This window comes from Alligator mississippiensis, chromosome 8 (genome assembly GCF_030867095.1).
Source record: "Alligator mississippiensis isolate rAllMis1 chromosome 8, rAllMis1, whole genome shotgun sequence".
Classification (NCBI taxonomy): Eukaryota; Metazoa; Chordata; order Crocodylia; family Alligatoridae; genus Alligator; species Alligator mississippiensis.
The window spans coordinates 4,660,335-4,680,462 of record NC_081831.1 but is presented as its reverse complement, the minus strand read 5'-3'; the positions used below and the strand labels follow the sequence as shown (position 1 = coordinate 4,680,462).

Sequence of the window (20,128 nt, the reverse complement as noted above, 5' to 3'; positions counted from 1 at the left end):
ACCCCATCCCATCTGGGAGACAGCGGGGCTAGTTGCAATAGTGCCCGTGGGATTAGTGTCATTACATCCCTTTATCGCCACAGCTATTTTCATGGAGGCTCTTCTACATGTCACGTTCTATAATGTGGAAGTAATGAAGGGGAGTTTCTTGTGCTGTATGACAATAGGGTAATAGGTACTGCCTCATGTCTGTCTCCCCTGTAAGGAGTCTACTCACCTACAAATTCGAGCATGTCCTTAGCATTGCTACTGGGCTGCTTCTACCCTGGCAACGTTCAGGATATCTCCCATCGCTTTACTGCGCTCAGATGCTATGCCCTGAGTGTTCAGGGTGAAAGAAGCCCCCTTCACTAGCAGCACATTGTCCAGCCCTGCTCCAAGCCTTGGCAGCATGGCCAGTGCTGACAGCAGCGCAATGGCAGGAAAAGTCCTGCAAACATATTGGACTGCAGCCTCCTCAGGGCAAGGACGTTATCAAACTGCATGCTTTTAAAGCACTGAGGGGACCTTGGGGCAGTCATGCAGAAGGTAGGGCAGGACAGCAATGCATACCAACCCCATCCCACGAACATTTCACATTGGCAAACAAGTAAAGGTCTAATTACCTCCCGCCTGTAAACATCAAAGGTTTTTTTCTGCAAAATAAAGAAGCAAAAGCATTAAACTTGGTGGGTGCTCAGAACTGCTCTTAAAAGAACAGGCTACTGGAGAGTTTCTTATTGGACACCTCTCTCCACATAATCCTCACAACAATTAGAAACAGATCCAGCCTATTATCTAAGCAGCTCATTTAACCAGGGTATCATCAATGCTAAGTGCTGCACACACCAGGAGTGGTTCAATGAGCTGTATTTATGTATAGTGTGGCCCACTCCATCACAGCCTGCCTATGTGCATTCAGTTAAAGGGTTATGCTAATAGAGCTAACACAGATTCATTTAGGAGACAAGGACTAAATCATTCAATACCAGTTAAAGGAGACAGCAACCAACACACTGAGCACATTAACTCCCGCGCTCCAGCAGACTCGATTAATCGAGTGTGCTCCGACGTGCTGGATTTACAGCACGTCGGAGCAGCCTTCCCGCGTGTGTGTAAGTGCCCCTAGTATTTGCAAATAGTGACAGGTTGGCGACCCAGGAATCCAAAGTCCTTAGTCTGCTGAGTGGGAGCCAGATGGAGAGCAGTGGCATGTATGTCCCCCCCCAGGGCCTTGCCAGGGGACCTCAGCCCTGACCTCTAGACTGACAGGGAGTTCTCCTATGGCTGCTGTAACCCCAGTGCAGCACAGCCCGTGGGATCAACTGGGAGAGCTGGCGCTGGGTCCTAGCCACTCCAGCATCTAATCCTACGCAGCATGGAGAAGTGAGGTGCCAAGGCCTCAGGGAGCCTCCTGGGTAGAGCTTAGCAAGGAGCCAATTAAACCATTTGCACTGGTGACCGGTGTGATGTGGACACTCATCCACTGGGAACAGATGAAGGCGACCAAAGTTGGGAGATCGCCTCACACTGGTCTCCAAACAGCTGTCCGAATAAAGTCCCCTTGATAATTTTCCTTTAGTTTTTGGGGGGGAAAAACATAACTTAACTTTATTTGGTTGAGACCAGGGCCGAAAGTTGTCCTGCCTGCAATGGCCCAGGCTGGCAAAAGCAAAGCTTGGATGCTTCATAATTGGCATTTGGATAAGCGACTGAGTCACAAATGTGTGTCGCACGAGCTGGATCTGGTCCTGGGGCAGAAAGCCCTGTAAGGGATTCCCCAGCTTGCAGCATATTCCAGCATGCTCCATATTTGCCTGCTGGGATCTCCCGATACCTCACACACAAGCATCTTTTATGCACGTGAGGATCCACTGCACCATTGCAGCGACAAGAGCAGGGAGGGCAGGGCAGCACTGAACTTGAGCAAGGCTAACAAAAATGATCAGGCTCAAATTACAAACCACAGCATCTGCCATTTAGTCTTGGAACAACTGGAGACAAGGGTAGTTTTGCTTGATTAGTTTTCAGGCTCCTTACAAGCAAGTGGGCTGCTCGGGGTTAAAACAAACCGTGCTATTTGTGTCCGTGATTCTGGTCCTGAGTCTGCCCACTCACATCTACGGAAAAGTTTCAGCTTATTTCAGCGGTGCCAGATTCAGGATCATATGCACAAAATCCTGGTCTTACATCTGCAAATGACACCTGTCAAAGCCATGCAGGCTTCACCCCTCCCTCACATTTCTACCAGGGTGTCTTCACTATGGATCTAGTCCAGGTAGAGAGGGGAGACAAAAAATCATCTGCTGCTGCTTGCGTCCCAGAACGCAGCCTGAAACTTCTACCCATTTAGGAAGACTCCTCCTCAGAGAGCTGGACTCCCATTTTTAACTAACTATTTCATATGTAATCAGAGCTCATTAATACAGAATGGACTTCCTTTATCCTCTGGAGAAGCCTGAAAATTAAAAAAAAAAAATCAGATACCTTCAGATTTCCCACGTGCTGGCTAAATTATTTCACCTGACGACAGGAGCCAGGAATGGGTAGTTTGTGAAAACCAGTGGGCTAAGACAATTAGGTAGAGGGAAAAACCTTCTAAACAGAATAAAATGTCCCTGCTACTATTTCTGCTCCTGGGTGGCTCTTTCCGACAGCCATGGTGCCGTTGGATGAGGAGGGAGGAAAAGCAGCTTTCATAGAAGTGAAGATGCTTTAGTCTTCAACAAGGCTTGTGCCTTACATGAAGGCGCACACCCCACACACGAGAAAGACAGACAACTGCGGGGAAAGAGAGAAGGGAAAACACTGTAAGTTAAATGCTATGTAGGGCAATACAACCATGACTTAAGGTGACTTTGGAAAAAGAAAAGCTATTTAGGAAACAGTCCACCCTCTGTGCGAGTGGTGACACCAGGTATCTAGGGATCAAACAAAGGGGTCGTGGTATGCAAGAAGCTGTGAACCACCAATGGAGTGGAGCCCACCCAACCTGAGAAGTATGAGAGATAAGCATAAGATGATCCCACACACCCCCTCCCAGGAGCCAAGGGGAGCAGAGGCCTGTCCAGTGGGCCTGGCTCCTGCCTGCAGTATCCATCCATCCCATTCAGCGGGGCAAAATATGCCCCAAAAGCACTTGGAGGACAGCTGGGATTTAAACACAGGACAGGCCAATTCTGGAACAGCAAGAGGGGACGATGGGTCAAAGCTTTTGTGGATGCCAGCAGCTGCGTGGAGCGGCTGCACCTGTTCCCCGAGTTGGATCCCAAAGCAAACCCCAAATATCATCCGGTATGCAGAGCGTCCTGCTCTCTGACTGGAGAAATACCCTTTAGCTGAAAAGCGCCATTACTTTCCCTCATTGAGATTACCGTAACTGGTAATACCCTTCACCTAGCGATTCATCCCATGTACCCAGAGTGCAAAGCTCATGGTCCCGTTAGGCTCCAATCAAAATGACAATTAGAGGGAAAACTCCAGTTAGTCTCATCTGACTGTCACATGCTCCATGAAGCATCACGCACAGCCCTGTCACCCCAGGTAAAGCATCACCTCCAGCCTGCTCCTTGGCTGAGCGCCGACAGCCAAGGTGGATAGACCGTAAGGCACCAGAGCTGCTCCCAATTCAGGGCCCTGATCCTGCACAAGCCTCATGGGATGGTGTGAGATGCTCTTAGCTGACTGCTGTATCAAGATGTGATCATCATTGTACGCTGGGAATAGAGCTGTGCTCAGGCACTGCAGCTAAATCCATCCCGAGCAACAAAGAGAACATCAGCGGGCATCCAGATACAGGGATAGCACCCTGGAAACTAGTTTCTATATGGTAATACAGCTCAAAACAGGGCGGGGGGGTCCCAGCGGAGTTTTGTCTGTTTTGGAGCCTCCCTCTGTCCCGGGAAAACTTCTGCTGGCAGGACCCTGGTGGGAACCGGAGGTGGTCTGCTCCAAGGCCATAATGGTCCTGGCACTGTGCTACCCTGGCTATGCTGCTAGGGCCTGGAAGGAGTGGGATCACACCTAGATACCCTCAAGCACTCCAGGATGGATTTGAAATCGAGAAGCAGCCCATAGGGAGGCACAGTCTGGGCACTGCAGGACCCATCCTGCACCCATGCTCTGAGCTCCACCAGCTGTACTGTGTCCTCACCCCTGAGCCCAGCCAGCAGCCCCCTTGCTCCTGGGAGCTGGGCAGAGAGGAGCTGAGCAAGAACAACCTGGGAGCCAAGATCCTGTTCGGTGGGCAGCCGTGTACCAGCTGCCTAGGTGGCATTGCTGCAGCCCTGTGGCCTGCTGTGGGCCTGTGTTACTGCTCGCGGTTTCCATCAGCAGTTGGGATGCCATTAGGTATTTATCGCTCGGCTTGTCCGATCATCTTAGGTTCATGATATGTAAAGCCAGGAGAGACTGTTATCATTCTCTAGCCTGCTCTGCTGAGCTCCGTCTTTCAATCTCTGCAACAGGCCAAAGAACTTGTTGCTGAACGACAGCATATTTTTTAAAGAGACTTCCTGTCCTTAGTGAGACAATCCCTCCCAGCCAACAAAGAAACACCCTTCCTACTCAAAACGAGTGCCTTATCCCTCTTCCTGCATCCCCAAGTCCTTTATCCCATTAACACACTGCGACTAACTCACAGGTCAGTGCTAGAAGCCACCTGGAGAGGACGGCTGTTTGCTTTAGCTGCTCTTTATTCCAAGAGACACTACCAAAGCAAGCCTTCCTAGGCAAGCAACACATACTTGAAGATGTTTGTGCCAATCGTGGCTTCAAAAGAATTAATTCTGCTGCCTGAAATGGATTATCAGTGGGAATTTTTTATTTGCAGCTTCAGAGATAAAGAAGCCTAATTAGCAGACAAAGCTGCAGTAGATGGAGGCAAAGCAAAGCCACAAACTACAGCTGAGTTAAGATGCTGGTTTATCTTGCCCCCCACTGCTCCTCGGTCCCCCTGAACACACTAGTAAAACTTCTACTGGCTTTAGCAGGAGCAGGATTTGACAAGACCTGCCAAAGGGGAGAGAGGGATGCATTTTGCGGTCCAAGGATCAAGACTCTAAGAAATTAGCCAATCTAGAGGGTCTAGGAAGTCTGGTGTTTTCCAAGGGTCAGAAGAACAGCTGCCAGGCAGAGGTGGGGGGAGAGCCTTGCACGTTAGCCAGGTTTTCTAGTGCATTTTCAACTGAGCTTTGAAATATAAACAGCCGAAGCCGGAAGGACCCTCTCCACTCCGGGTGCAGATTAACATCAAGAGAAGGCAGGCTGGGAGCACCCCTTCAAGCATCTGGCTGGAGCTGAGCACAAATGTTTCAGCCAGATTTTCCTTGATGGAAAAAGGGGGGTTTTGAGCAAAATGGGACTGTTCAGTGAAGAAAACAAAAACCCCTTCCATTTTCATCTTAAATGTGGATGGAAATCATGGTTGCGGATGAAAATCCAAGAGCCTAAAAAAGTGGAAATGCAAAAATCTAGAACTCTTGGTCCAGAAATGATACCTTTTGTTAGACCGAATAGGAAATCACTTGCCATCAGACACCTCCAGGGAAGGAATCCTACCTGGTCTACAGAGACACTCCCGTGGATTTTCCATCTCCAGCTCCCTCTGTGCAAAAATGAAGTTTATTTCCTACCTATGGGGACTTTTTACCATTTTAATTTTCCCAGAGCCTGATGAAGGGCCTTTGAGCCCGAAGGCTCATAGAAGTTTTTTGTGATTTCCTAGTTGGTCTAATAAAAGGTATCGTTTCTGAACCAAGAGTTCTAGATGTGTGCATTTCTTTTTGTCTCAGACCAACAGAGCTGCCAAATACGTGCCTAAAAAAACCTGAAGGATTTTTGTGGGGTTTTTTTAGTTTTCAGCAAAACTTTGACTAATTGCAAAGGAAATTCTTGCTGAAAGCTCCACAGCTTTGTTTTTTCCTATTTTTTTCCATGGGGGGAAAATGATTCCTTCCTCAGCTCAGCCCAGAATAGCCACACCATCCCTTCCTGGGCCCACTCGCAGAGCTCTACCTAACCACTTCTCTTTCTGTCCCTTTTTCCTTCCTCCATTCCTCCCTTCCCATTCCCTTCTCTCTTCTCACTGCTTTCAGATAACCTATAGCAACCTCCCCAACTGAACTGATTTCCATTCACTTAGGTATTTACTTTCTTTGGATGTATAACTACTGAAAAGCGCCCACAGACAGGCCCAGAGCATCCTGCTGAGCCCTTCCGATGACAAACCCAGAGTGCAATAGTCAGCTCCCCGCCACTCCCCGAGCACGGTGCACCGCCCCCAGATGCTGCTTTGTGCTCCCACGCTTGCTCTCTCTGAAGGCCTAAATGAAATAAATATACCCTGCAGGGCACCCTAAAAACCAACCAATCGAGATGATTTGGGACTGGGCATGGGAGGGTATTTTAAAGCCCTAGAGCCCCCGTGCAAAGTGCCCTGCTAGCTGCCCATTCACGATTATATCAAAGGGGGTCCAGCAGCAGCACCTCTACTAATGGTAGCTGGGATTGCACACGGCTGGGAGGAAAGGCCTGTAAGCTTGGCCAGTGACTGCTTCTGCTCCCACGCTGGACGCGGCAGGCTCTGCGGGAGCCAGTGGCATCCTGCTGGCCTAGAGTTGATGCAACCCAGCTGGGACTCAGGTGTAGCGTGGGAGCGGAGAGATACACAGTGCCTTTACCAGGTGTGTTCTCAATCCCTTTGGCCTGCCTAGACTGGTGTTCTCCCACCTCCTGGTACAGAAGGGGCACATTTATACGTCACATTTATAGAGCACGTGGAGATACACGGGTGAGATGCTGCTCTGAGCCATGCAGGTGCAGTGTCCTCTAATATTCTGGATGCATCTGACCCTCTTGCAGGTATAACACCTGCAATCCTAATGTGCCCTTCCTCCTGCTGCCCTCTGCTACACCCCTACAGGGAAAACCTGCCGGGGCCGTGAAGTGCACAGCATAATCAGAGCCTGCTGACCCGATCCAGCCCCTCGCTCCTCTGCATCTCTGCAGAGCCCAACAGGAGTCAGCCTCACCGGCAGGTTGTTTCTTTTGCTGCAGAGACATTCATCCTTTGGGATCTAACCTACTTCCCCTTTTCGCCAATGCCGTGGGACAGTCCGCCACGTCTGAAATGTTTGCAAGCACTTCAAAGGCTCACTCTCACGTCTGCCGTAGACTCGTGGGGCCAATTCGGCTTAGCACCCTTCTGCTTGCTTCCTGCGGTGCAACAGGCACCTCGTTTCTCCCTCGCAAAAGACATTTCAGCTGCTGCCGTTTATCGTGGAAAGGAAAAGCTCGAGCCCTGGTGTTTCGCTCCACTTTTCCATCTCCATGGCGACAGAACTCCCTCGGCCAAAGCAATTACCTGCCTCTGACAGCCGAGATGTTTCAGGGTTGTCAAAAAAAATGAAAAGTTTATTGGCGACGCAGCCAGTTTTATCAAAGTAACGATCGCCTTTAATTGCTGAGCAGTGCTGCGAGCCCACTCGCTAAGTGGAGGCCAGACTCTGCGCCATTAGGTGCAAAAACAGGGAACCACCTGAGATGCCCGGGCTCCTTTGCCCAGAGCCACGAGTGAGGGTCCAGGGACCGCTCCATCTGCAGCAGCACATCTCAGCAGGCCCAGCCAGTTGCACTCTCTGTGGTCTCAGATCGTCAGCGTTATTCGTTGCAGTCAATGAAAGCCACTGATGTATTTAGAGACAAAAAGAACCAGCGGTTCCCAATCTGTGGTACGGGTACCACCAGTGGTATGCAGACAACCCGCCAGTGGTACACGTTAACAGATGCATTATAATGACTTTATATGTCAAAAATTTGCTGGTGGTACTTGAGGTTGTATCGTTTTAAATTGTGCAATCTGTCAGAGATTGGGAACCGCTGCACTACATATTATTGCTCTAGCCAAACTGGGCTTCCTCTTGCACCAGGGCAAAGTCAGATGAAGTGTAGAAGTGACAACCGACGGGCTTTCAATTAGCAGTTTCAGTTCTATCCTGTTTCTACGTTGTTCTCAGCTGTAACTGCTTTGCTATAGCTTATACAGACTGCTTATATAGCTTATACAGACTGCTTATACAGACTGCTTATATAGCTTATATAGTTTATACAGACTGCTACCGTTCAATGCACTGAAAATTCAGAGAGTTTAGTGAGCGTGCAGGGCATATCTATATGCAGAGCTGTGTACAGATAGGTACCCAAGCTAGCTCTAAATAACAGAAGCAGCATTGGCACATTAGCACGGCATTCAGTCCTGGTTAATTAGCTCTGGGTTGGAAGCAGAATAACACAGTTAGACTGCACTGAATCACGTGGACACACTCACAGTGTCTATGCCCTCCCAGATGACATTCAAGCAGTCTGAAAGCATTCAGGCTCACCTGGTTTACCTTATTTTCATTAGGATCTGTTACTCGGTTCAATCCATACTCTAGGGCATCCTGCATGCCTGGCTGTGACAAACAAAACATAACATTAGATTTGGGCCTGGTGCTTTAAACCCACCTTAGCCATGCACAGAAAGCTCCTGCTAATGAATAGCTCCCGCCTGGTAGACACTGTTTGATCTCTCTTGAGATGGCCCTATGGCTTAGCTGGGAGGGCAGTGGGCATATACCTGAGGCACCCAGGTCAGGATAATGAGAGACAACTATTGAGTGGGACATCCAAATAATGGTGACACCTGGAGCCAATTTGGAAGACCCTTCATAGGGAAGTCCCAGAAGATACCTCGTTATGGGATAACACGGTTAATACACCGGACACATGTTCCTGCTCAATGCAACAGGAATCTAGATGGGGACATTAGAAGGACTGGGACAGGGCCACCAATTTGTCTGCTCTGGGTGCAAAGGATTTTGATGATGGTCAATAATTCAAGCTCAATAATGAGCTCTGTGCTTTCCGACATGGAAAAAGAAACAATCCAAGACAAGAAAAGCAAATGAAATTTAGACAATGTTGTCAAACTCTTGCAATTTAGTCCCAAATTTCCTAATGTTTCCTACTTTTTTAAGTCCTGTCCCCTAGAAGCCACATGATTAATGAAGGCTGAGATGATCCATTTTTTAAAGGAGATTTCTACCCTATCTGGGTTCAAATCACAAAGCCTAATGTCCACAACAACAAAAGGCAAATAACAATTGCCCAGATGTTGTTATAGCGACCATCCTGCCTTGAGCCAGGGCTGGACTGGTCCCTTCCAGCCCTACTTGTCTATGATTTTTTTTTAACCCTTGTGATTTTCAAGCAATTTCGTGATTCTGGCGAGTTCTGACTCATTGCTTTTGGACGTCCAAGGTCGGCGATGCTGTGTAGAATCAGAGGGAACAAATTTAGCCCTGGTGTAGCCACAAAAGATCACACTGGGGCCAAAGTAGCTGGGTGGTGTAAAGACTCTTCCAGCCACAGCATTATCTGCAAGCAGAGCTCTAATTACACGCTGACATTTGCCTCCAACTTAAAGCCTCCCCGCATGTTAACTGCTGGGTTCTCCGCTGGCTGCTTATTCAATATACACAATTAGCAACGGCTCTTTGATTACGATGGGGAATAAGGAGTGTAGCTTTTCGGGACATGTCGGCATCCAAGGACATGGTGCGACCAGCAGGACCTCACTCAGGAAACACCCTGTCGACATCTGCCAGAAGTAACTGTGCCCTGCGGCATATGTGCAGCAAGGGGTCTCTGCTCGTGGCACGGACCCTGTGGTGAGAAGCTCCTTGCCACGTCTTTCAGAGCAAGCTGGGCGCTCTGGCACATTAGCAGGCACAAAGGCTAATGTCTCTCCGCTCTGAATCCAGGCCTGCCTTTGTGACAGCCAAGAAGGTATCACCCCCAGGTTGCCTTCCTAACGGTGAAATGATTTCCACCCAGCAGAGCTCCCAGGACCTTCACGTGTAATTGAGATCTTATAGTCGTGCGCAGCTGTGCTCAACTTACAGGTGTTCGATGCACGAACCAATACGCCCTCTCCTGACAGTCCAGGGCATATCTGTCTGCCTTCTTCCGCTCCTTTCCTGCCCTGCAAAGCCAACCAGAGGGTTTAATAACATCAGACGAATGCATGGCTCATTTCCCACTTGCAATGACATGACTTTTACTTCGATTAGCCGCTGTTCCAGGTGACTGGGCCAGCATTGAAGCAGCTTATGCTATTTGTAGTTAAAACAATTGAGGTGAAGGGTGTGCAGCTGCTCCAACCCTTCCTAAACCCTTCTTCAGCTATGGGGACACACAGCCTCCTGCAGAACGGCTTGGTGTCAGCTGCTGCTCACATCCACAGTGTAACTCTGCTATGTCCAGAACCCAGGTTGTGACTTTCTATCCTTGACTGACTGACCCCCATTTATGTAAAATGGGGGGAGGCTAGGCTTTGACTAATCAACCTCTTCCTGAGCTCTGCTGGACCAGGTGCATTCTCATGTTAGAGAGACAACCACATCTCCCTACAGCGACTGTATGACCAGGCAGTGGATAAGTGTCATGTCTCATCTACCCAGATCTCCTGGTAACGGATGGCTTTGTTGGGAGCTCATGTCTGCTACACAGAGAGCTCCCCGCAGGAGAGTGTTCCTCATTCAAAGCCTCCAGGTTGGAGAGTTTTGTGCTTTGGGGGCTTCAATTCACTCTCCACAGCCTTGGACAGGTCACCCCCCACACAGACAACTTCACTGAGGCACTGAGAGGACCCAAGTTGACTCTGATTTAAAAACCCAACGGCAATGTGCAGCCTAGGCTAGACCCAAACCACACAGCAGCAATCCGCAGAACTGGTGATGTCTGGGCATGCCGTATTTAGACTTGGCTGGTGCAATTGCAACAAGGGAAAGCATGGTCCTACATGCACCTCTGCCAGCCCATTATATACAAGGGCCTACAGGGCTAAGGGTGGATACATGAACCCATGTTTAAATACTTAAGTAAAAGTAGCTTCATTGCTAGGGGGGCCTCCACAGGGAGTCTGGGGTTTTGACTTCCATGCCATCCCTATTTTGGTGCCATTTCTAGATGGAGTTTATAGCTTAGCTGCAGGCACCCCGAGGTCGGATGTGTTCACTGCTGCCCCCTCATGACGTGTCTGCTGAAAGCATGTTGCTCATGTGAAGCTAGTCTATGAGCCAGAGAGGTAAAGCCTTGCAGGATTGGGCCCCAAGTTTCCGAGAGGAGCTGCAGCAGATGCTGTGACAAAAGCCACTTCTTGCATGTGTGACAAAACACTTGCAAGGACGTCTTTGCACGTCCTAGCAGAGTACGTGCACGCTCAAACGTGCTCTCTGGCCCGCACAAACCACACTGTGACTCCACACTGTGTGAGGAAATAGGGAGATGCTTGCACACAGGACAAATGCCAGCAGTGTGGCTTTTTGCCGGCGGCTGCTTTTCCAGTCAGTCAATTGACCTGGCTGATTTTTCAGTCATTAAGCGTCAAATGAGTAACAGTGGGTATTATACAGGGGGGTGGGAAATGACATGGAAACAGCTTCCAGCTGCGTATTTCCCAGTGGGTGTTTTAAGCCACTTTAAAACTGAAAATTTAATTTTTTTAGAGTTGCTTCTTTTGTTTGACTGCAACCGCAGACAATGCCTCTGCCCCCCTCCTGCCCGCAAGTAAAGGAGAGAAGAGAATGGGAGTGAACTCACTTATACTGTTCTTTGGCCTGCATAATAATAAAATCCCATTTGTAGTTTATTTTTTTATTTAGCAAGTTGTAGTGTTCCTGGGATTAAAAAAAAAAAAAGATACTGTTAGTACAAAACACAGACATTAGCAATCACAAGCTTTCTGCTTGCATCATGGAGACCCTGCTGCAAATATTACCTCCTCCATGAATTAAACAAAGGCCAGGCAGGCAATGGGAGATATAAAATCTGGCTTGTTCTCTAGCGACTGAGAGGAATGGCAGCCGTTCTGAATATTTCATTCGAACCTTTTGGAGATGGTAATTTCCCTACTAAAATTATCATTTATTTTACACTTTTATGCATCAGCAGCTATTTCACTTCCACATTTATGGCCTCAGGTGCTGCAGGGGCAGCGCTTCATTCAATTGAAATGGGGAGCGCATATGCTGCTTTTCACCATTCTCCGGTCTCAGCAACAGCTGGCCCGAGCCAGTGCAGCCTCAGGGCTTGCAAAGCAACAAGGAAGGTAACATTTTCCTACCTTTTCATATTCTTCCAAATCCCCTTTCCTCTTAATATTTTTCTTTGCAAGGTAGATTGCTGAGGGGAAAGAGAAGACATCCAGTTACTCAAGTCCACAATTAGCAAGTGTATGAAGACACGCAGACCCTGTGACAAAGGATTGAGCCACTGTCCTGAGGGTCTCCTTCCCACGCGCAAACTCTAATGTCACACACGCCTCCTCAGGAAGGTGCCCTTGGCTTCTTCGGTGTGTGGAGGATGGTCCCCTCACCCTGCAGAAGTCCAAGAATAACTATCCTCCCACGCCGTACATGTATAGTGTGAGGAGACTGATTTTAAAGCTGTTTGGCCAACAAGAACTTGCAAATGGTTGTGCTTGGTTTATGGTAAGGCTTTCTTCATCTATGAGAAGAACAAACACCCTGGGGCTCCAGCCCGGTTTGGACCCCTTGGGCACTCAAATAATAACCCCATTTCCCCTAGCCTGCATCTGTTGGTCTATATAGATGGTAAACTGTGGGAAAGAAAGTGGCTGTAGCTTCAGGACTGGCAGAGTAGGACCGTTATACCACAAAAGCCACTGTATCAAAGTGGGCTGAATTTAGCACCGTTCTTGACATCTGAATCTTTCAGAAGGACTGAGCCCACAGAATAAGGATGCTCACTAGCTGCGCCAAGGGGTTGCACCGCTGTGTAGATATGCATCTTTTGTTCATTGCTATTGTGTCTGAGAACCCCTCTCTACCCTCTACACGCGCTCTGCTAGCAGGGCCTCTAATATCTTCGGAAGAAAAGCAAAGAGAGGTAATGGATCATTAGAAGAGCAAAGTATCAAGAAACACACTGAGCCCAGGAGCATGAACCAGGAGCAGCTGCCAGGCATAGGCACAACCCCAAAAGCAACAGCCCCTAGGGCAAGCAGCAAGCACTGCGCACTTCGGAGCAGCAGCATCCACCTGACGGTGGCACGGCCCGGCGTTCCCCGCGGCTCTCCCAGGGCAGGACGGTTAACACTTACCGTAGTCGGTGTCATCTGCCGGCCACTTCTGCGCGGGCCAGAAATAGGGGGTCTGCAGGAAGAAGACAAAAACTGATCACACACCAGCTAAATCTGGCCTTTTAAAACCATGGCAATGGTTGACACGACATTACTTATTTTTGTGCACAAAAGAGATGGAACAAATTTGCTGCCAGAAATCAGCTTTTCATTTCCCCTTATTTTACCATTTAAGGGGATTTCTCAACACACACACAAAAAAAAAATCCATCCATCACTTTTGCACTCAGCATTTGCATTCATGAGGATATGAATGGTCCAACCAGGTGTCCCAGATGCACGATGTCTGCTTTTACAATCAGTTATGACTGACCAGAAATACAATTGCAGAGCCCAAAGCCTGGAACATTTTGCCTTCACATTGTTCAGATGCTGGATCCTGATTTGGGAGATCTGGAGGTTTTGTATATGTCTTTCAGAGCAGATGTTTAGTATCACAGTCCTCTAATCTCTTGCTGTGTGAGGAGGCAAGTCCAACCATGCAACACAGCTTTACTAGATTAACAAATCCCATTAATGATGCCTACCTTCCAAAGTGTGCCATCAATAATTATGGATTTTCTAGCAGACAAGTTGGAAGGTAATAGAAGAAAGCATCAAGACTTTGAAGCTGCAACTTATTTAAACAGAAGCACGGAAACTTCGGAGTTACACATAGCCAGAGCATTTTGGCTACGAGACAACTCACCTGAAACCTGTAGAGGTTGTTGTCTGTTTTAAGGGTGAGATTCTTTGGCTCCTGCAGAGGGTAGATATATCCAAACTTGACAATCATAGTCCCCAAGTGAAGTGCCTCTAGAAAGGGACAAGTGAGATGTAGTGGGACACAAAACAGGACTGCAGCAAACTCAAAAGCAAAAAAAAAATGAGGTATCATCTAACAAGGATTCATAAAACCAGCTGGTTATGCTCCTACCCACCTTCCTCGGTGATTTGCAGATGCTGGATAATCCACTGCAGTATATCACCACCTGCAAGGCAAAAGAACCGGCAGACACTTTATACCAGAAGAGGCCAGCAGTTCAGGGAGCCCTCAGGGGAAACTGCCACCGTCACCGTCTCCAAAAGGGGCCAGGAGCCCATGGTGCGTGCGGGTCCCAGCAGGCAAAATGCGATCTTGAGCTGGGGAGCTAACACGCAGCAAAAACGCAGGGGACTGCGCTCAGCTTCCTTTCATGTAATCCAGGTGGGACCCTGGATCCAGGGTGGGATCTTTCATATAATCCCAGTGGGACCCACAGGCACCTGCCAAACTAGTTCAGCTCTTGGTCAGGTCATATCTGCCCCTGAAACCCTTGCTGTCAGAAGGGGTCTTAGCATCGAAGCACAGCCCTCCCTCCTAATCACACTGCCCCTTGTACTTGGTCCGAGGCTTCCCCCCTCGGTCAAGCAGCCTCATACTTTGACTTCTCAGGATTTCCTGATGCACAACAAATGCCAACTGGCCTTACAGCTACCCAGAGAGCAGAGCTGCCTCTTCAACACGATGAGCAAAGCTGCGCTGGATAAATAATGCATCACGTTCAGAGCAATGGGGGAGAGAAATCCCTGTGTCTGGCTGTATAGACACTGCTGAGCTGGGGCCCCAACCAGCCCCCAGAGAGGGGCTGCTGCAAGTAGAGGCAAAGTCCACCCAATGGGGGAGGACTACGAGGAGGGATTTGCCCTATTTAAGCTCACAAAATAGCCTGGCAGGGAGGCACAGGCCTTGCACCAGCTCCCTGCACGTGGGCGAGTTTCATTCAAGGGACAGCATGTCCCAGAGGTAATGTCCTTCCTTCTGTGGCCCAGACTTTCCTGCTCACAGATGCAAAGAAGGACCTGAGGCCCTTTCTCTCCCTGTGAACAAAAGATAATCCTCACGTATTTCCTAGGGGGTTAGTTAGCATTCCTGGACAGGGGTAAATTGGCCCTGGCAGAGGGGCAGCACTAGACAAGCACCCCAGATGATGCCACGTAGAGCCCTGTACGGTGCACAGACCGAAAGGGGGAGCTGATGCATTTTCCTCCCCGAGCAGATGGGTGAACTCCAAGCCTAATGTGCATGCAGTCTTTGGAGATCCCGCGATGAAAAGTGTTATGGGGAGGCCAAGGATTACTGCCAAGACAGCTGGCTCCTTGGGGCAGGGACCTGCTCTGCCCCACTGGGTGCCCAGAGTCCCCTGAGCCACTCCATCGAGCCCTGCATGAGAGGTCTTAAATCTGTTGCAAAAGCATCTCCTGCACCTGCAGGTAACTGAAAAGCCTTCATTTTAAAATCCATATTTCTGACAGCTTTTAATGACTCTTTCTGCAATAGCTAAAAATATCTTCTGTAAGGACAAACGGCTCTCAGTTTTGTGACGAGGACTTTACGTTTCCAATTATGTCGGGTTTTGATGCGAACTGGATGTGTTCTTTCTGAAAGGTGACTCACAGGGAACTTATTACTGCCAGCGTGAAAGGCAAGGGGCTGCTCATCAGGAATCAGCCAACTCAATTAGGAGCCTGACTCCTAAATTAAACTGAGGCATAAAAGACAATTCAGATTTCAGAGCAGGAAATCTCTCACTTAGCAATGCAGAAAAGACTTGTAAATTGAACCTGAAAGGGGCTTTATTGATTAGATTTATACCCTCCCCTGTTCAAATAGCTCAATTATTCCAACAGATTGCTGCTGCGGGGGTGAGGAAGGAGAAGACACAATAGTAGTGACAAACAAACAGATCAAAAAATGTCAGCTATCCCCCAAAATATTGTTTTTTTGGGGGGGGGATCTATTTTTCAAGATTTCTTATGAGAATTTGGGGATTTTGAAATAACACTGAGAAAGTTACACTATAATAATAATAATACACTGAGAAAGTTTTTTAAAAAACTGAAAATATTTCAGACTGCATTTGAAATAATCACTGAGAAAACATTTTTATGAATAGCGTGCTCAGGGACAAAAATAATTTTCAATTACAATTCGGAGGTTTGGATTTTGAAAGCCCAAAGCCAAACTGCTTTGTGACAAGACAAACCAGCCAAGAAAATGTTGTAACAGCAAAGGCTCTTATCACCGTGACCCAGTTCTGTCCCCTGGGTGCAGAGGACAGGAACATGGACCTCAATGACGGAGGAGCATCACGGGGGAGAAAGGCAGGAACTTTCCAGCGTTTCTTATTTGGACTCCTCCTTCCCAAAAGCAAATGGCCCAAAAGAGCCGTTCGGTGGAAATAAGGGGTTTCTTAAGAAGGCCAGGGCGAGCGAGCCATACGCGGCTGCACTGCCTGTTCCTAATCCTCGTGGGAGAGGTGGATTCAGCCCTGCAGAGAGCCCATGCAAGGCTTGTGCATCGTGTAAACCCTGCTGAATCAGCCTAGGAAGGAGTTAAGCAATGCTCAACCTCGCTGGGGGTTTTCTGCTTGAGGATGAACTTCACCCACAGGAAATACATGCACTTTCCTTTTGCTTACTCTTACAGATTGGGAAGAAGCGTGGTTCTCCTCTCACCCAGACTCTAATGCCAGATGCAAGATCCTACTTAAATCGAATCCAAAATAATGTCAGAGGGGCAGCGGAGGGCTGAGTCCCGGAGGAGCGTCTGAATGGAAAAGGGTGCAAGAATGAACAAGAGACCGTTACCAGGCAGCTTCTTGTCTTAAAACAATCACCCCCTAGCACCTCCAAATGCACAGAGCGCAATCCTACTTCTGCTTAATTAGAAGATCATCTCTGTTAAGTAACTAATCTTTGCTAGTCCTTGGGTAGTTTCGTGGATTCTCTGGCTTTTCAGCACTCCCAAGTGACACCGAAGGCTCTTGCCTTCAAAATTCCCTTGGAACGAACAATAGCCGCTAGTCGAAAAGACGCGCCGACGGGAGCCCCCTTTCTTGTAGGTCAGCTTTCCAAGCGTCGCTTTGCCATGCTGATTGAAACGTTGACCTTTCCTGCCTTGCTACTGCTTGCCAGGAGTCCAGAGCTTTCCACCTACTGCCTGCTTCCTTAAATAGACCAAATTAAGGGATTATCCTGTCACTCATTTCTAGGTAGCTCTCCTTGCAAATGCTCACCCGAAAAGGTGAAAGTTAAACACGGCTGGTTGTGTGTCCCATGGGAAGGGGTGACCAGTTCTGAAAGGAGTTGTAGTCATTTGCAATTTGCTTAGTTTCCTTACAACAGGGGTTGCACACCCGTGCGGTGCACCAAGGCGAGCCACAGGTCCCTGGGGCCACATGCTGCATGGATACCTGGCCCACCCAGCCATGACCCCATGTGTCCATGTGGGCCCCCCCTCCCACAGCCGCGCCGTGTGCTCACAGGCCCCTCAGTTCCCCAAACTGCACTGCACACTAGGGCAGGATGGAAAGTGGCAGGTGGAGGAGGGAAGGGGAGCCTGGAGACTAGGGGGCAATGGGGGATAGTGGCAGCCTGGCAGGAGCGTAACCCCTTGCAGGCCACGTGCAACCTGCTGCCTGCCCTGTGGATAGTGAAACAAGAAGCTGACACAGACCCACTGACTTCAAGGGAGCGGTGCCCATTTATAGCCGCCCAGAATCTGACGCAATGTCTTTGCAGTGCCACCGGGAAAGATGAGTCAGTCTGTCTTGCAGGCTCCGTGCTCAATTGACAGATATGCAGCCCAAACAGGACAGAACATATCACAGCCTAAAAAGCAGTAAAGATTAAAGTGCAGAGCAGCACCAGTCTGCAGCCTGCGAAGATGTGTGGCTTTTGGAAGAAGACACCTAAGGATCCAAAGTAAAAGTAGATACTGATCACTCAGGCTTGAGTCCACAGGGGTGCTCTCTCTTCACATCCTCCGGTCATTGATTGTTATTAATAAGTAGCATTATTTTTAATGCCCTATCTCCAACAACATTTGCATTCATGGCGTTTTCACAAATTTAGCCTGGCTGGTTCATTTCTTTTGTTACAGTAGGGGTCCTCCTTTGCAATGCTGCCTTAAAGCACAGGAATGATGCTACAGGAAGATGCAGAGGGGCAGGGTCTCAGGCTGCATAAATCACTTTGCTGGCTGCAGTGGAGTTGCATCTATTTAAAGGCAAAATCTGGTGACATCCTGTTCCTTCCCTGTTCTCCTTCTATACACCCTGCTCTGACACAGTTTCCATTGTGGCTTTTGGCAAGTTCCTTAACTCTGCTACCTCAATTTCCACATGCAGAAAATGGGACAAACAACCCCACAATCGTTCTGTGAAGGGCTGCTGAATTAGGTTTTGGCTGACTCGTCCTCTCAGATACGGCTGTGCAGCTGCCTTGATTTCAGAGGTTTTTTGTCTTGGATTTTAAAGTACCACGGAAGGAGACAAGTGAGAGGAGACTCCAGTACAATGTGTGCAAAGCGGTGAATATTTATAGCGTAGTACTCTTCATAAGTGCTTCTCTGGCAGTTTCTAGGATGGGGAAGTGAAGGTGTCGATAGTGTATTTCTGGTGCCATGTGAAAGGAGCTAGCAGGCACAAAAGCAGAGCGCGACTGTCGCTGCCTGTAATGATAGACTTGACACATCAAAGCACACCTACCCATCTATTTCTTCTTCAGCCTATTGGAGTGAGGAAAAGCTATAATTTAGAGGCATAGAAATGGGTTGAATATTTTGCTCCTCTCCAGTGATTCGAGGAAAAATTATTATTACCAGAAAATGTTAAAAAAGGGAGAGTAATGTCTTGTTCATGTCTAATCTACCATATTGTACTGCTTGGTTTTGTTCTGGTTTTAAATGTGGCAGTCACTTAGTCATAGTCCCCCAGCGCCTAGAAGACCCGTGTCACTGGTGTGATAAAGATATCTCGGTGGCATCACACTGGAGCCACATGGCTAGCATTTCTGTCTGGCCTCTTCTGACTCCCCAGCCCCAGCCAGGTATCTATTTCAGCCGAAGCCAACAGCAGCCATAAAGCCGACGCTGCTTTGTCTATGCAACGGCATTAGGACATTATTCAGACCATGTCAACAACCTGCCTTTGGCGTAGCAAGAGAGACCCATAGAGCATAAGAGCCTCCGACTGCGGATAGCTAATGCTCTTTCCACTACCACAGTAAAGACCTGTGTTTTGGGTGCAAAGCACCCTTGACTCAATCCCCCAGAAACCCAGCAGTTTGGTATACATGCACGTGTGGAGGCTGCTTAAACATTAAGGGACTCGTACAGGTAAATTAGCAAGAGCCAAAAGAACACAATTGGTCTTTGAATGACAAAGTGGAAACATTAATATGCGTGCAGACAAGTACAATCTGAATCAAGGCTCCACAAATGGCTGGATGACTATAGGATGTGGACAGCACAGAGATCCTCTCTGACCCGTCCACGTCCCAGGATCCTGACCGAGGAAAATCCCACAGAGCTGAATGAGTCAGAGCTTCAAAGAGGCGGCCCTTAACTCGCTGCAGATTAGTACATCCCTGAGCATGGCTAAGGACCTTCCCCACAGCCAGTCTGATGAAAAGCAGATGGATTGGACGTTAAATACACATTTGCACTGTTACCTGATGTTTGGCATCCCCAGCACTCTTCGTGCCTCCAGATCCACCTTTAACAAATGACCCACCTGGCCACAGTCAATGGCAAAAGAGTCTTCATTTTAGCCTGCATCTGGCAGATATGTCCTACCACTAAGCAGCTTGGGAGGTGAGGCTTAGTTCTGATCATTTCTTACCTTAAAATATCAGGAATGTCAAATATGATGTAAGAGAAACTGCTGGAGGTCTCCAGAGATGTGACTGAGGAGAGGAGCTGAATCTATCAGATATCCTCTCTCCACAGTGCTAATCATGCATTAAAGCTAGAGAGGTGTGAACAAAAGCCAGAAAGAAATCCAAGAGCTTTAAACAGTCTGATTAACGGCCCTCCCGTTTCCCCCCACTTCAAGTGAAGAGCTTGTGTGCTCCTCTCTCTCTTTCAGGATACCAACAGCTCATTTGATCTCCGATCATCTCCAGGGTATCCCAGGTAGTCAA

The 20,128-nt window shown here is 48.4% G+C and overlaps 1 protein-coding gene across 1 annotated transcript in view; it reads right to left on the bottom strand.

Annotated features, from left to right (window-relative positions):
- RGS9 (regulator of G protein signaling 9) overlaps nt 1-20,128 on the bottom strand; it is a 55,802-nt gene that overhangs the window by 22,251 nt on the left and 13,423 nt on the right. The window contains exons 3-10 of the mRNA XM_014601818.3: nt 14,104-14,154; nt 13,872-13,978; nt 13,145-13,196; nt 12,146-12,204; nt 11,623-11,699; nt 9,922-10,003; nt 8,370-8,432; nt 606-635 (exon numbers count right to left, since the gene is read on the bottom strand). Coding sequence (XP_014457304.2) covers nt 606-635; nt 8,370-8,432; nt 9,922-10,003; nt 11,623-11,699; nt 12,146-12,204; nt 13,145-13,196; nt 13,872-13,978; nt 14,104-14,154 — 521 coding nt within the window. The remainder of the gene's footprint in view (nt 1-605; nt 636-8,369; nt 8,433-9,921; nt 10,004-11,622; nt 11,700-12,145; nt 12,205-13,144; nt 13,197-13,871; nt 13,979-14,103; nt 14,155-20,128) is intronic.